At 28.5% G+C, this 15,539-nt stretch overlaps 1 protein-coding gene across 1 annotated transcript in view; it reads right to left on the reverse strand.

Annotated features, from left to right (window-relative positions):
* Positions 1-15,093, reverse strand: part of Rab8 (RAS oncogene family member Rab8) — a 28,130-nt gene extending 13,037 nt beyond the window's left edge. Inside the window, exons 1-3 of the mRNA XM_067275371.1 lie at positions 14,767-15,093; positions 8,410-8,470; positions 1,253-1,313 (exon numbers count right to left, since the gene is read on the reverse strand). Of these exons, the coding sequence (XP_067131472.1) occupies positions 1,253-1,313; positions 8,410-8,470; positions 14,767-14,890 (246 nt within the window). The 5' untranslated portion in view covers positions 14,891-15,093. The remainder of the gene's footprint in view (positions 1-1,252; positions 1,314-8,409; positions 8,471-14,766) is intronic.
* Positions 15,094-15,539: the final 446 nt, after the last annotated feature.

Genomic DNA, 15,539 nt, shown 5'->3' on the forward strand with positions numbered 1-15,539 from the left:
AATATTTTTGAATTTTGCTGCTTTCATATATTTTTTTAATAACCTATATTATTATACAATAAGTTAGAAAAAAACTTAAGAATCAAAAGTTCACATATACATGAAAAATTTCAAATATATATACTATAATTTTTGATTCTTACATTTATTAAACATGTTATCAAAATTACAAGAAATCATCCAATTACTTTAATTGTTTACAATTAATCGTGTGTATCCTGATGTATAAATATATTTAAATACAGAATAATATAATAATATTCAACTCGATTGTTATAGACCTATCATCTTTACTATTTCCACATATTAGTAAGAAAGATGCCTATTTTATCAATTTTTAATGCCACTGCTTAATAAATACATGGATCAGTTCTGAAATTCTGAATTTTAAATGAACTTATTAATTCTATCCACTTTATATTATTCTTATTTGTTACTAACAGATTCATTCAGAAATGCTTTTACTGTCATTTTTCATAATAAATAGTTAAAAAAAAAATTAATATCCAAAAACAACCTGCAATTAAGGGAGCCAAAGTATTTATTATACAAATATTGGTTGGGATTATGAAATTAAATATCTAATCACCAAAATTTTTGCAAGTGAAGTGAAGATCAGACAGAGATGCAGATAGTGTAACTGGTAATGCATCTGGCAATATGCAGATGATACAGTTTAGAGTTTCACTCCTGATTGATCTTTTCTTTCAGAAACTTTAAATCTACTTTAAATTAATAAAGTTAATACAAATGACAGCCTAATTGTGTCTTTAGATCAAATTCATCTCAGTTCACACTAGCCAAAATACAGCTCAAAAAATTTAGTGGTTAGATATTTGTATATTAATATTAGAATGGGTAATTTTTATGTATATTTATAAATAAAATTAATAAGTAACAAAATTATTTTAAAAACTCTGAGTTTTTAAAATAATTTTGGCTTGTGAAATAATAATTTAATTGATATTACAATAATTGTACATGTAAAAACTTCAATAAAACTGACTAGTCAGATAAAATATTCAACAGTTAAACATCTAAATAAATAAATAAATACTAATAGTTAGTAAGATTAAACAAAAAATTTTATTAAGTGACACGCACTTAGTTTTTAAAATTTGAATCTTTCTTACTTTTGACTATTCTTAATTGACAATTCTTACATAAAAATTAGATTTTCAAATTTTTAGATCAAATATATTAATAACTATAACTCACAGTACAAATATAATTCACTATAATTAAAAATTACCATAGCTCCTCTGTAATATGCAGTAGTAATTGTTCGAAATCTTTCTTGACCTGCTGTATCCCTGTTAAAATAAGTAAATATTAAATCACCAAATCTATATATTAAAATAAATACAGGTATCCCTTTTACAACACGGTTTGAAAACTGGGGATATTTTCTGTACAACACAACTTCCAGTTTCGGTCTAACACAGTTTTGAAAATCCTCTGTAAAAAATTTCATAATTTTTAGGTGAAAACTCCCTTATTTGATTTTTTTTTATTCAAGCAAACAGGCATGTTGTCTCTAATTTCCCCATGGATTTTAGAATGTTAGAATTTTCAATTTGTTTTGTGCCTTTTGTTAAGTTTACTTTAATGAAAACTGATAGTAGAATTTTGATATACCAATACCTATTGAAGCATGCACAATTTTTTTGCTCCAATAAAGCAAGAATTGATTTGTTTACAGTTTATCAAAAATTAGAGTTAATATTGAATCATAAGAATACTTCAAAGAATACATAAAAACATTTGAATTAAAAAAAAGTTATTGTTTTTGTGCAGAATATTTCAAGATCAATCACAAATAACAAAATCAAATTTTCTGTTAAATATTACACCATACTTTTAATCACATTTTTAACAGAACCCAAATATAGAAGAAATGGAAAAAAATCATTAAACAAATATGCACAAAACAGTTTAATTGTGCCATAAACTTCCTAACAAATGGAAAGACTAAAACATATTTCATAATTATACAAGATAACTTTACTGAAAGTTTAGACCACTTCATAAATAAATTAGAGAATCATTTTTATCAGCAGGGGTGGCCGCCAAGTCAATCTTGATCGACCGGTTGATCGCAAAGCCAATCTTGGTCGCTCGCTCGCTATGTCTTTACTTTATGTGTTACACTTGTAACCGAATGCAATGCCTGAATGTAACACGCAAACGCAACAGTATGCATGCAGTTACGACTCGACTCAGAAAAACACAGCCATTTAGCTTGAATATTTGGTACTGTCTACGGTAGCTTCTTTTCTTTAGTACAGGTATTAACAATACTATTACTATTTCTCCCATTATTATTAAGGTAATAAAATAAATTCCAAATCTGTCTTTATCTGTAGCTAATGTGAATTAACAAATATTTTTAATAATTACTCATGTTGTTTTAATCCCCCTGGATGCGAGTTTTTTGGCCGGTTAAATAATTATGTTGTTTTTTACGTAGGTGTTTCAGTATGATGTGCACTCCCGTGATTAATACGAGGGCTATTTTTTAAATAAGGTCCGTTTGTGAATGAGAGTGAGAATAATGCGCAATCACGGCAGTATTCTTGCGCTTCTGCTCCGAGCAAGCTTGACGCACGTTTTGACCCCATTTGCAGCCATATAGTCTGTCTGTATGCTGAGCTGTAGAAGTTCAAAATGTTTAAGAAAATTGAGTCTCCCGCCGACTGTGAGATACGATCTGTAATTCGATTCTTGAGTACAAGAAATTTGGCAGCAGCAGAAATTCACCGTCAGATTTGTGAAGTTTACGGTGATAATGCTATGAGTGACAGTAAAGTTCGAAAATGGGTAAGAATGTTCAAGGATGGGCAAGTTAATGTGCATGATGAGTCACGCCCTGGCCAATCTCTGATTTCTGAAGATTTGGTTCGTGATGTGGATAACAAAATTCGAGAAGACCGACAATTCATGATTTTATGATTATCAATTGAATTTCCACAGATTTCAACATCAGTTTTGTATATCATTGTTTCGGAGAAACTGAATTATCGAAAATTGTGTTCTCGGTGGGTTCCAAGACTGCTTTCTGATGATCACAAAACAGAAAGATTGGACAGTGCTTTATCGTTTTGAGTCGATACGATTATCCACACAGTCCAGACCTTGCACCCAGTGATTTTCACTTGTTTCGATACTTAAAGGAGTTCCTTGGTGGTCAACAGTTCAACGACAAAGAAGTGAAAACTGCAGTCATGGATTGGGCTTCTTCACAGGCGGCAGATTTCTTTGAAGTTGGAATTCAAAAAATTGTTGAGCGGTATGACAAATGTTTAAACAAAATGGAAATTATGTAGAAAAGTAGATAAAAGTATGTAGAATATGGAAAAAATATATTTTAATGATATTTACAGTATTTTTCTTCTTATTAAAAAATGGACCTTATTTAAAAAATAGCCTTCGTAATTAACAAAGAATAAATCTAAAAATCTTATATCATTCTTCCATGATAAATTTTCCTGGCCCACAAAAAAATTGTGAAAGAAATCTTAAAATCAAATTATGAGCCATACTGTGCATTTTTATAACAACTTTTTCATATTTACGAACATACAGTACCACAACTTATACATTGCAATTGATTAAAAAATTATATTATAAGTTACTAAAAATCTATCTTGAAAGATTTTTTTAGGTACAGTCTGTACGGAATGAACTCGTAGCTGAAAATGTCAAAAGTTGGGTCTGGAAATTTATTTTTTTATGAGCCTTATATCTTGAAAACTTAATAAATGATTTAAAAAATAAAAAAATAGTTTTGAATATATATTTTGCTTATCTACCCATAGCTCGCAGGTGTGCACCTCATACTGAAACAATGTATAAACATAGTATGTATTTCACACCTCCCCCTCTCCACTTAGACTATGCCTATGACAACAAATCGATCACGACACATTTTTAAGATAAAAAGTAGATCTTATGTACACAAAAGTTGGCCACTCCTGTTTATCAGCATGTTGGAAAAGATATAGAAAGTGTATCTGATTATAATTCCATCTTAAATTTTCAAAACTGTGAAACCTTGATTAAATAATAAAATGTTTTAGGGAGCAGAGTTCAAAGAAGAAATAAATCCTTTAAACAATACTATGCAAAATTTAAGTAATAAAATAAAACAATAATGAAAATAATAAATTAGAATTACATCTTAAAAACCAAATTACTGTAATTTCATCAAAAAGTTCCAAACTTCTTACAATGCCTGGGAAGAGTTCTTGAACAATTATCTAAATTTAGGCATAGTAATAGCTAAAATAACCTCAAAAATTATAACTCTAATCATAAGAACTAGTTTAGATCTTTAATTAGTTTTGATTGTACAAAGTATTGTACAATCAGGAGGAAAATTGATAAAAACATTTTTCAGGTTTCTCTGTAAACAATACAAATGTGCAGATAGTGTAATTGGCAACAATGTGCATGGTAAATAGAAGTTGTAGGTTTGAGTCCCACTTCAGGGTAATCCTTTTCAAGAAATACTAAATTAAAATTAATTTATTATAATTATTAAAATTATCATTAGATAGCTGTTTAATTAACCACCTACCTCTAGACAAATTGCTTCATATCTAATTATTAACTTAAACCTAATCATAGCCCAATAATTCAGCAGATTGTCTAACTTTAATCAAACATTGGGTTTGATGAGTTGTTTGAATATCAATGATTTTAATTATAATCACTACCTGGAAAAATTCTGCAAGAAACTAATTATTTATGAAAAGTATTAGTCAAATTCAGAAAACTTTAGTACAACTTCTATTTTCTCAAGATATTGAGATTCTCTTTATACTCAGCACATTGTATTATAACATTAAAAGTCCCTCTTAAGCTATGCTGCTACAGAAACCAATGGAACTATAAAATTTTAAATGTAACTCCAACTCCTGTCTTTCAATAGCTGATGATGGCTCCAAGAAAGCCAAAAACATTTCAAGAATAAAATATTTTTGAAGACCACTGAAATTCATAATTGCAAAGACTGATGAGATTGAATCACAGCCATGTATTTTTGGATGTGACCCAATCAGCTTTTATGTTTATTTGCATACAGTATATCTAACCTCCAAATGAATTGTGCAGTGTCAACTTGCATAAGGCTTCTTCCCTACTCATATAATTTAAACAATTCATTATGTTTACATCAGCACAAGCCAAATACAATATTTTCAGCTGCATTCATCAAGCAGTATACTTATATATTGTTAATATGTTTATGAAACAATATTTAAAGAAGTTTGAAGATAAAATCAGTAATAATAATTTTAAAAAATTCCCTTTAATATGACTCATAGTAAAAAAATATCTTGGTTTTGGTTCTGGGATTTGGGTCAAAATTCTGAATGCCATAATACTGAAAGATCAAAATCTCAAGAATTAAAATCCTGAAAGATTAAAATCCCAAAACACCTAAAACCTCAATTCCTAATAAAAAATTTGTGGTGTATATATATGAATGCATGCAGAATGGATTTCTGCATACCCAAAACATCATAGAAGCATGACACGAAAGATGGGAAAATTTAGTATAGAATGCTCACTTTTGTGTATATCAAATCATTGAAGAATTTCAAAAAGTGCAATGCCACGTAGAAAATAAATATGAGCATATTCTTCAAAGAAAACCATGCCCTAAGAGGAATAAAAGCAGATACTTATCACAAAACAAGACTTCAAAATATAGTTAATGATTGTGAAAGTTGGCCCTCTCTTATGGACTACCTCCGTCCATCGCCCATAATCTTTCCATGTAAAATGCTTTTTCACATGTTGATATTTTTACTTTCTTCCCCACTATTTAAAATTTTCAGCATTGATGTCTTTATAATTTGTAATTCTACATATTTGATTTTAGCTACTATGTATTAATGTAATACTACTTAATACATGTGTATTGAGCACAGTGCATACATATTGACTATTACTGTTATTAAATATTTTATTGTATAAAAGGTGCTATGAAGTGTTCCCTCACATGTTTGTGTTTTTCTCAAATTTTATTTAAAAAAACATTTACATTTTTAAACATTTATCATCATTTTTTCCAAGATTATATTTGACATTTTAATCTCTTGGGAATGTGATTTTTTGGGATTTCAGTCTCTCAGAACTTTGATCTTTTAGGTTTATGATCACCACTTATTTCAATAACTAATGCAGTATGAGAACTTTTTCACAAATCCTAATGCCATAGAAATCACTGTTTAGATATAAGAAAACCAAATGTCACTTCACATGAAACAATCCAGTAACTAAACAAGTTTTTTGAAATTTATAAAAATCTATCAAAATTTACACGAAATTAGAGTATAACACTTTAAAGGAAATAATGGAGTTTCTCTGACAAAACTTTAATTTTCTAGTCTTTTTCATTTCTTTTGTACCATAACAAACTATAATCTGTATTTTACAGGGTGATTCAGCTAAGCATGTACTGTACAAACTTCTGAGAGAGGTAGGTTGAACAAATTGGAAAGACAAATTGGTATCATATAGCAATACAGGATTGGAAATGCCATTTTCATGTGCTAGTGTATGGAGAGGATGAGAAATAAAATGGCAGCACATAAGAGAATGAAATGCTTTTTATTACTCACAAAACATTTGTGAAATCTATTCAGGTGACAGGTGTTCAAAGTTGCAGCTGTTGACTATAACACGTGCTTGAGATTGTCGGCACATGGAATCATGTATATTTTGGAAAATTCCTGGCATATCTCAGACTTCTGAAGCAGCTACAGAGATGCATGCTACAAGATCATCACAATTTTCAACAAGGGTGTTGTATCTAGTCCTTTGATGTAACTCCCAAAAAGAAGTAATCAAGACATGTTAAGTCTGGCAATCTTGTAGGCCAATGAATAGGGTGATATCCTAAAACAACAGATGAGCAGTCTCATGGCTGAATAACGCCATCTATTTCATGAAGATGGCATTTTCGACCCTGCATTGCTATATGATTCTGATCTGTCTTTGTGCAATCTACACCTTCCAAAAGTTTGTACACACTTAGCTGAATCATCCTATATATCAAATGAAACTAAGCAAATTATCTTCAATACAAAATCTGGACAGAAATCTAAGCATCTTATCTCCTTTTTTCTCAAAAAGGAGATAACATGCTTAGATAGGAATGGAGGAAGGAGATAAAATGCTCTTAATAACCAATTCCATTCCAAGAAGAAATGGAATTCCACCACTTAAAATTCTTCTTTGATAAATGCTCCATCTTATTTTAAACATTAAAACAAGAAATTATTTTAAACTTTATTCAATGGTTGATTACAATCAATATGAAGAGCAGATTGATTTAAGACATCATTTACATAATGATTTGTAAGAAAAAATTTTCCACAACCAGAAAGCTAACAATCTGCTTGCTTTTAAATTAAAAATACGTGTTTAAATAGTAGCACGATTTGTGTTTGAGAATCATGGTTTCAATCAAACTGTTATAAATCTTTTACAATTTGCTATTCTGTCTGGTAGGAGTACATTTTGAACATTTTTCTTGCATTAAATTCTTTAATTCCATCTCAAATTTTTTGCAAAATTTAAAACTTTAAACCATGCCTTCATGATTATAACAAGACCTTTTGGACTTATCTGCTCTCAAAAATTGGGTACACATTAGAACCAGGCACAAAGTCAACTTAATGCAGTCTTGTTCATGTCATTTGATCTTCACTCTGCTCAGCAATTCCACCCACAGTTCAGAGTTAAGCATTTTTACCACACTTACAAATATTGCCAGTTGCATTCATATGACATTCGGTTTCACTATACATTTTATTTTGCAGTTTTTATGAGTGTTGGAAAAAAGGTCAAATTCTCATTCTACTCTCTCACAAAACCACCTTTCTTGTGATGTTTTACCGACTAAAAATATTTTTTTTTTATATATATAAAACAATTTTCTCCTTTAAGACAAATTTTAGTCAAGACCTCACACAAGATTAAGAATACTGCTGGTCAGATAAAATTAATCATGTATGTTTTCTAGAAAGTTATTTTCTCAAATATGAACATATGAACAAAATTAAAATATTTTTCTGTTAAATATGTTTTTACTTTTACAATTATTATTATTTTTTTTGTATTATCCTGATTTTATAAAACTTTGTCAAAAAAATAATGAAATAGAACACCTAATTTTAATTCATTATAAAAAAAAATTATATTTCATTGTTAATTATCTTCAAGAACAAAAAAAAACCTCAAATCTTGAGAATCAAACAGGAAGAATTCACAACCATTACTGATAATTTTAAAATTTCAAAAGAATAGATAAAGAAAACATTTAAGAAATTTTCTTCAAACAGAAAAAGATAGATTACAATTCTTTATTTTCAAAAAACTGAGAAATGTACAACTTACCATATTTGAAGTTTGATCTTTTTGCCATCTAAATCAATGGTCCTAATCTTGAAATCTATACCTAAATAGAAAATTTTTACATTAGTTACTTTCATTTGTAAAAATTATTGTATAATAAATTTTTACTACAAATACTTTCAAATTTAGAAGTGTAACTTTTTAATCAAGCTGTTAGTTGTTGCCACGTTAATCAACTACTGCATTGTGTTATTTATTGTATGTCGAATAAAACAAATGACAAACGTTTACTGGAACTGAAATCAAATGTACAACACCTTTACAACAAGACTTCGTACTGGATATGTTAAAGGTGTTGTATGTTTGATTTTTATTGTATGTCATTTGAGTTACACTAAATCATAAATTTATGACAAGTTGAGGCCACTGTATTGTCATTCTATCTCATAAAGGTAACTTCTCCTGATGTATCGAATCTGTAGTCATAAAATCTACATTCTTTTTTTGTCATTGTTTCAGAGAACAATCCTGAATGAACCCAGTTTCTTCAAACTGTTCTAATGGTAAAAAATTTAGGTGCACCATCAGATATTAGATGAAGATGTAAAAATAGACTAAATTGTGATCCAGAACCAGGGTCATACTTCCTAAACCAAGGTTTTTTCTATCCTGTTAAACAGCTGATTTACACTTTAAATATCAGAAGCAACAATGAAATCATCTCTAAAGACCAGAATCCATGCTGTATATCTGGGCATATGGGTTTACCCTATATAAGCATATTTGATAATGGTATAAATTATGTGTTCATCTATACTAAGATTACAACAAAAAATTCAAAATTGCTAAAACTTTTTATCCAGCAGTTCTACATAAAGCCTGACAACACGTCTTGCTTATTGACTTAGCTACTTATCAGCAAAATGCAAATTTTGCTTCAAGTTCTTGTTGTGAGGGTGATACTGAGGGAAATTTAAATCCCCAGAGACACAATTGAACCATCATTGCAAATTCAAAAAAAAATACTCCTCTCTTGTAAATGTTAGTACGTACATCAAAATATTCTTCCTGCGGAATAATAAACTGGTAGAAAATAACTTCTCAAAACAAACATTCAACATCAAACTATAACTGTGTATAATAAAATAATCACCACATCATAACAGAATTAGTGATGTCAGAATACTAAATCTCTTATTCAATAATTCTACTTGCAACTTTTAAATATTAAGTTAGCCATAAAAAATAATTAAAACTTATCTTGAGAATCATATACTCTTGTTACAAGTTCAAATTTTAATATATTTCCATGAATTATTTTTCTCCAAAACTTTTCTTTTACCATTGCAGAAATGCATCAGCAGCAAAAAATGGGTTAATCTATCCTGGACTTAACTCAATGTCAAATATTTTAGTTCTGCTTGGCCTTGAGATAAATGGGCCTATTATCTGTGAACATTCATTGTTTTAACATAATGTCAATTGTTTATTTGGAATTGTTTGAAAAATGAATTAGGACTAGTAACTAATGTTTCCAACCTACGAAAATTCTAATGATAGCAATACAAATAAAAGATTCTTTGCACGCGTTGAAATATTTTCAAAAATTATGGTATTGATTTGCAATTTATTCAAAAATTTAAAATCATTCTAGAAGTTATTTCAAGTGGCAATAGAGATTAGTAAATTTTCAACATACATTTTTGTGTCATTTCATTGTGTATGTGGAAGTGCATTCATGATACCCTATTTCTCCCAAAGAAGATTATACTCAACTGTTATGAAACATGCCCTGTTGACTATTGGATTTTTATCAGAAGTGGCAGAAGCAAAAATGTAAATACTTGTGTTGATATTGGCAAAGTTTTGCTAGAAAATTCTCTCAAGAAAGTTGCAATCTAGATAAAATTAATCAGTTGTGTCTTACTTCAGATAATTTTGTAACAAGAACGAGACCTAAGCCAAAGAAATGAACAAAACCATTTACTAAAGAAATTTTAGACATGTTACTTTCTAACAAAAATGAAGAAAGAACTAGCAAGCTTCAGCAAATAAATAAAGTAGCTGCATATGAAGTTAGAGTCTGAAGAAGCAAATGATCCCTCAGATGATGACAATTGGGATTTATCATCTGAATAGAAATCATTTTTAATTTGTAAATATACTATTATATTAAAATATGTTATTTTATAATTCAAATTTAATTGTTTAATTTCATAAGAAGCTGTTCTAAAAACATTTTTATAAGTTATCACTTCTAAGAACTTTTAAAATAGAAAAAGCCTAAAAAAATAACTTTAGCTAAGTTTTTGGATCAATTATGTTACCTGACTAGAAGTTGTATATAAGAACAAGTAGAGGACTTGAACATCTCATTTCATTCACACTAATCAATGTTGTATAAATTTGGATATTACAGAGTACTGGCAATAATGTCTTCTTTATTTTGTCTGTAGTGCATGTTGAAGGTCTTCCTGGCCTCGGATCATTTTCAATGTTTGGCCTTTTAAACCTCCTATATCACCAAATATATCATCTATATACCTTCAGATGATACATGATAGAATATCCAAAAGCTGTTTCAGCATTTGAAATGTTTCTGTACTGCTTTTTCCTAGTTTCCAACAAAATTTAATGCAGGTTGTTTGCACTTTAATGTCATACATTTTAAAACCGAAAAGTATAAAAATCATGCTGTTATTAATCAGCTGTTACTTGAATACTAAGGAAAAATTGCTACAAAACTGGCAGTTTATAGAGGAAGTTGACAACTTTTCCTCCCATGGCAAAGATTCTGATGTTGATTCTAACATCCTATGTGACCCTGTAAACTTTTTGATCAAACCTTGCATATTTGGTGACAAAAAAAAAAAAAAGAAAGAAAATACAAATTTCTCTGAAAGCTATTTTCAAAAATCTAATATTGGGAAAAATAGTATTTTTATTACAACAGAATATCAAATTTATTAGTTAGGTTGATGAAGGTTTCCTAAGAGATAGGCAACCTTTTTAAGTGTGCATGCCAAAAATCTATGATGAAAAATTCTCTTGCACCAAAATTTTTAGGAGCATATTATTTGGTCTAGGGGCTAGACAATGCTACAGAAAAATAAGATTTGGCAGATTTTCCAGTAAATTGGCAATCCTGCTTATAAGTCAGTATATTGCAGAGATAGATATCTTAGAATCAGTGTTTGTTTCATTTTCTTATTACTAAAACACTTGTTAGTGTTTGTTTTATTGCATTTTTATTTAGTATCACTCTACTCAGTAAAATTTTATTCTATTAAGTTAAAATATACAACTCAGCAAACATGTTAGGTATTTATTTTTTAAGGTGAGCCATGGGTTGTATGCCTGAGTCATGGCATGTCGCATTTTTTATATATGCCAAGAATTGTCCATCCATCCTGGAGTCAAACCGAACATTTTTTCAGATAAACTTATTTTATTTACATTTTTTGTTGTGGTCACTCAGGATTCTATCATAAAACTTATCACATTGCAAGTTGCAGTTTTTGCTTTATAATTAGCATTGCTTTCATGTCTTCATTATTTAATTTAAACTAGTCTTTTGATCATAAGGAATTCATGAGTAAAAATATTTTTCAGAAGCTGTCCTTTGTTTTCTTGAAAAACAAAGGACTAATTTTATCAAATTATTAAAATTATGGAATTCAAGATTTGTTTTCATGTATTTCATTAAATATTTTGACCTTATGTCAGATATATTGGTTTTTTTCTTCATTACATCTCTCCAAGTGTTTGCTTATCATCATCATTATTAGTGCTTATTTGTTGAATTCATCTATTTCTATTCATATAATATGCAAGTTAAATACATTGAAACTATTCTATAAAGCTATTTTTTATGCCATTTCTTTCTCCATTCAAATTTATTTATGACCCTTATCAATGCAGAATAAACATTTTCTAAAAAATTACCAGTTCAGAAAACAATACACAAATAAATGGTGATACCAGATGACTCAGTCTTTTTCTTTAGAAAAGCACTAAACACTGCTGCACATGTATGGATTTTTACAGAATTTGTTGAGCAACTTGATACAAAACTGACATAGGGTTACTTCCAGCAAGATGGAGCAACTTGCCTTACATTGGAGGAGTCAATGGCAACAACCCAGAGCTTTTTTTGAGGACCTTGTCATTTCAAAGTACCTGACTGCCATAGTTGCACGATCTTACCAGCCCAAACTTCTTTTTGTGGAGCTATCTTAAGGAATGAGGGTATCATAAACCACACAGGATAGCTGTCTTAAAGGATAACAAGAAGTGAGACCCAAAACATTTATGATACAAAATTGACACATGTTATCAACAACATGCAGTAGCATATAGACATGTACTGGACAGGTGGTAACCATTTCTAATATTCTCTGAGATGTATTCTTAAAAATCTCATCAATTTCCATTCATTTAAGATTTATAATAATAAATTTAGGTTTGGGTCTATACGAAATCACTCTGTACTATAAATGCTACAATATAAATGTGCAATTTTATAAAAAAAAATAGCTATTAATATTAAATACTGTTTTATGGTTACTGATACATTTTTCTTAAAACAACTTTATTTTTAGGTTGCCATATATACATATTGGCAGTAATTGTTTTAGAAAAAAAGCATTAATTTTACTAATTATATTCATTAACTTGTCAAAGAAAACAATCAAAATTTTTCAAATATAAAAACAACATAGGTAATATAATGAATTGCAGAAAAATAACTGAAGCTCTACTAACAGATGATGAGAATTTCTATAATAGTTTGGTCAAAAATTAAAATTTGGTCTTTATAGTTATCCAAATTAAAGCATCTGAGGATCATTTTGTCATTAAAGGTTAAACTTAATAGTATGTTTTATTATTCAACTGTTATTCAGCCAAAAATATGAGGACAACAGTCACAATGAAGGTTACAGCTGAAAAGCAAACACAACAAACTTTCAGGAAATGGTTCATTTCTTGCATGCATAACAAAACAATGAAATCGTTATTGCACCATTAAGTATAGAGTATAACAATTGTTAATAAAAATTCAGCATTACTTTGTTTATTGACCAGAAACAAAGGAATTAGAACATCATTCAGATTTAATGATTAATATATACATAATTTTATTTATTGTTCAAATCTAATATCAATTTTAATATTTAAATGTATTCACTTGACCAATTAATACAGAGCACTGATTGATATATTAAAGTTTTGGGAATAAACAAAAAAAAAAAAAAAAACAGGAAACGTTCCAAGTTTAACAAGCTTATGACTGTTTTTTAATTGGAAACAAAAAGATTTATTTCAAAGTACAAAGTATTCATTGCTTAATTTTCAGTAAACAAAAAAATTATAACATTCAGAAACTTTTTACAAGATATTTTAGGAATATTAGCTTTTATGAACATTCAATTTTTAAAATAATTTATTATACCTGGTTATTATAATAATTTTTGCTATATTATAATAGAGCAGAAATTAGTTCATAATTATAATTACAAAGTAACAAAATCAACATTCAATTTAATCCTTTTTAAAATGTTTTTTTTGTCACAACTAGGTGATTAGACAGACACTGGGCATTTTTGACACGAAACCTTTATTCAGGAAAGATTCATCTTTATTGATGTCAAAAATACCCAGTGTCTGTCTATGCACCTAGCTGTGACAGAAAAAAAACAAAAGACAACACTGTTTCAGAATAAGCAACACTTTTAAAATACTAAACACTACAAAAACAATTAACTTCCTACTTTTTAAACTTAATCGCTTTAACAGAATAAAATTCAAAATTTCACAACGTCATTAAAAATTTCATAATTGATAAATGAAATATCAATTAAATTAAAAATACTTTTCACTACACCATTTGTTTACATTAAAAAAACATCAATTGACAATGCATATATCCTGTTACAAAACCAAATAATTAAATATTAATTTATATCCCCCACAATTATAATGAAATATCAATGTATATAATATATATTCATTCTATTAATAAATTATTATAATGTGAAAGAAGATTAATTGATTTTAAAAATTTTAAATGGATAAACATTCCAATAAAAGAATATGTTGTTTTAAATTAAACCACAAAAAGAAATTTCCTATAATAAATGAAGGGCAACATTATATTGATTTTTGTAGTAACATTTTTCAAATGTTTCTACACATAATTCACTGAAATTAATTTCATTTTGCCATTACGTAACGATACTCCATCTTATTTACCCAAATAAATACTTTACAATGGTTAATATTTATAAAAATTTAATACAAAGTCAATACTCATAATTTCTTCTTCGGTATTTAAATTGTTTATCAGTCTGTAGCCTAACTGAGTTATGTTTATAGAGAAAAAAAAAGTCATTTATTTACCTATAGTGGAGATAAAGGTGGCATTGAAAGCATCCTCGGAGAATCTGAATAATATACAAGTTTTTCCAACTCCCGAATCGCCGATTAATAACAATTTAAACAAATAATCGTACGTCTTAGCCATTTTCTTTCCAAGACCAACCCTTCACTCAGACTACATCACTTCCGTCCACCTAACCTACACCTCAATTTCTTTATCTCATTTTTTTTACTAGAAAAATTATTTCTCTTATCTTAAATACTTCTTTATATATTTTTAAAACTATATTGAAATAAAGATTAACGATAATTAAATTAATATTTACTTAAGAATTTTTTTTAATGGGGTGTATTATTTACGTTCGCTAGATGGCGATAACGGTTGAGAAACGTGACGTCACGACACGTGAAGGATTTTAAACGGTTTTCATTTTTTCCGCGAATTTATTTTCAGCTCTTTTCGAGAGGTTTTTTTGATTAATTTTAAAATTATTACGTATTTTAATCAATTTAAAATATTAAATAATTTTATATCTATTAAACTATTTTAAGTACGTCGAGCGTATTTTTTTAATTGTTTAAATTTTTTTGTGTGTGTGTTTTATGATGATGCGTGAGATTTAAAAAATGGTGAAAATTATGATTTATGAATCAGTTGATTTGTCGTGTAAAAGTTTGCGCAGTTACGATTGCCTAGATTTTTGTAAGATGAGTCATGGTTTTATCAAAAATATGAATGGAGGAAATGACAATTTACTGGCATTACTGTACAAATGATAACGTTTTACAATAAA

This window comes from Centruroides vittatus, unplaced genomic scaffold (assembly GCF_030686945.1).
Source record: "Centruroides vittatus isolate TY-2023 unplaced genomic scaffold, ASM3068694v2 contig_1154, whole genome shotgun sequence".
In the NCBI taxonomy this organism is placed as follows: domain Eukaryota; kingdom Metazoa; phylum Arthropoda; class Arachnida; order Scorpiones; family Buthidae; genus Centruroides; species Centruroides vittatus.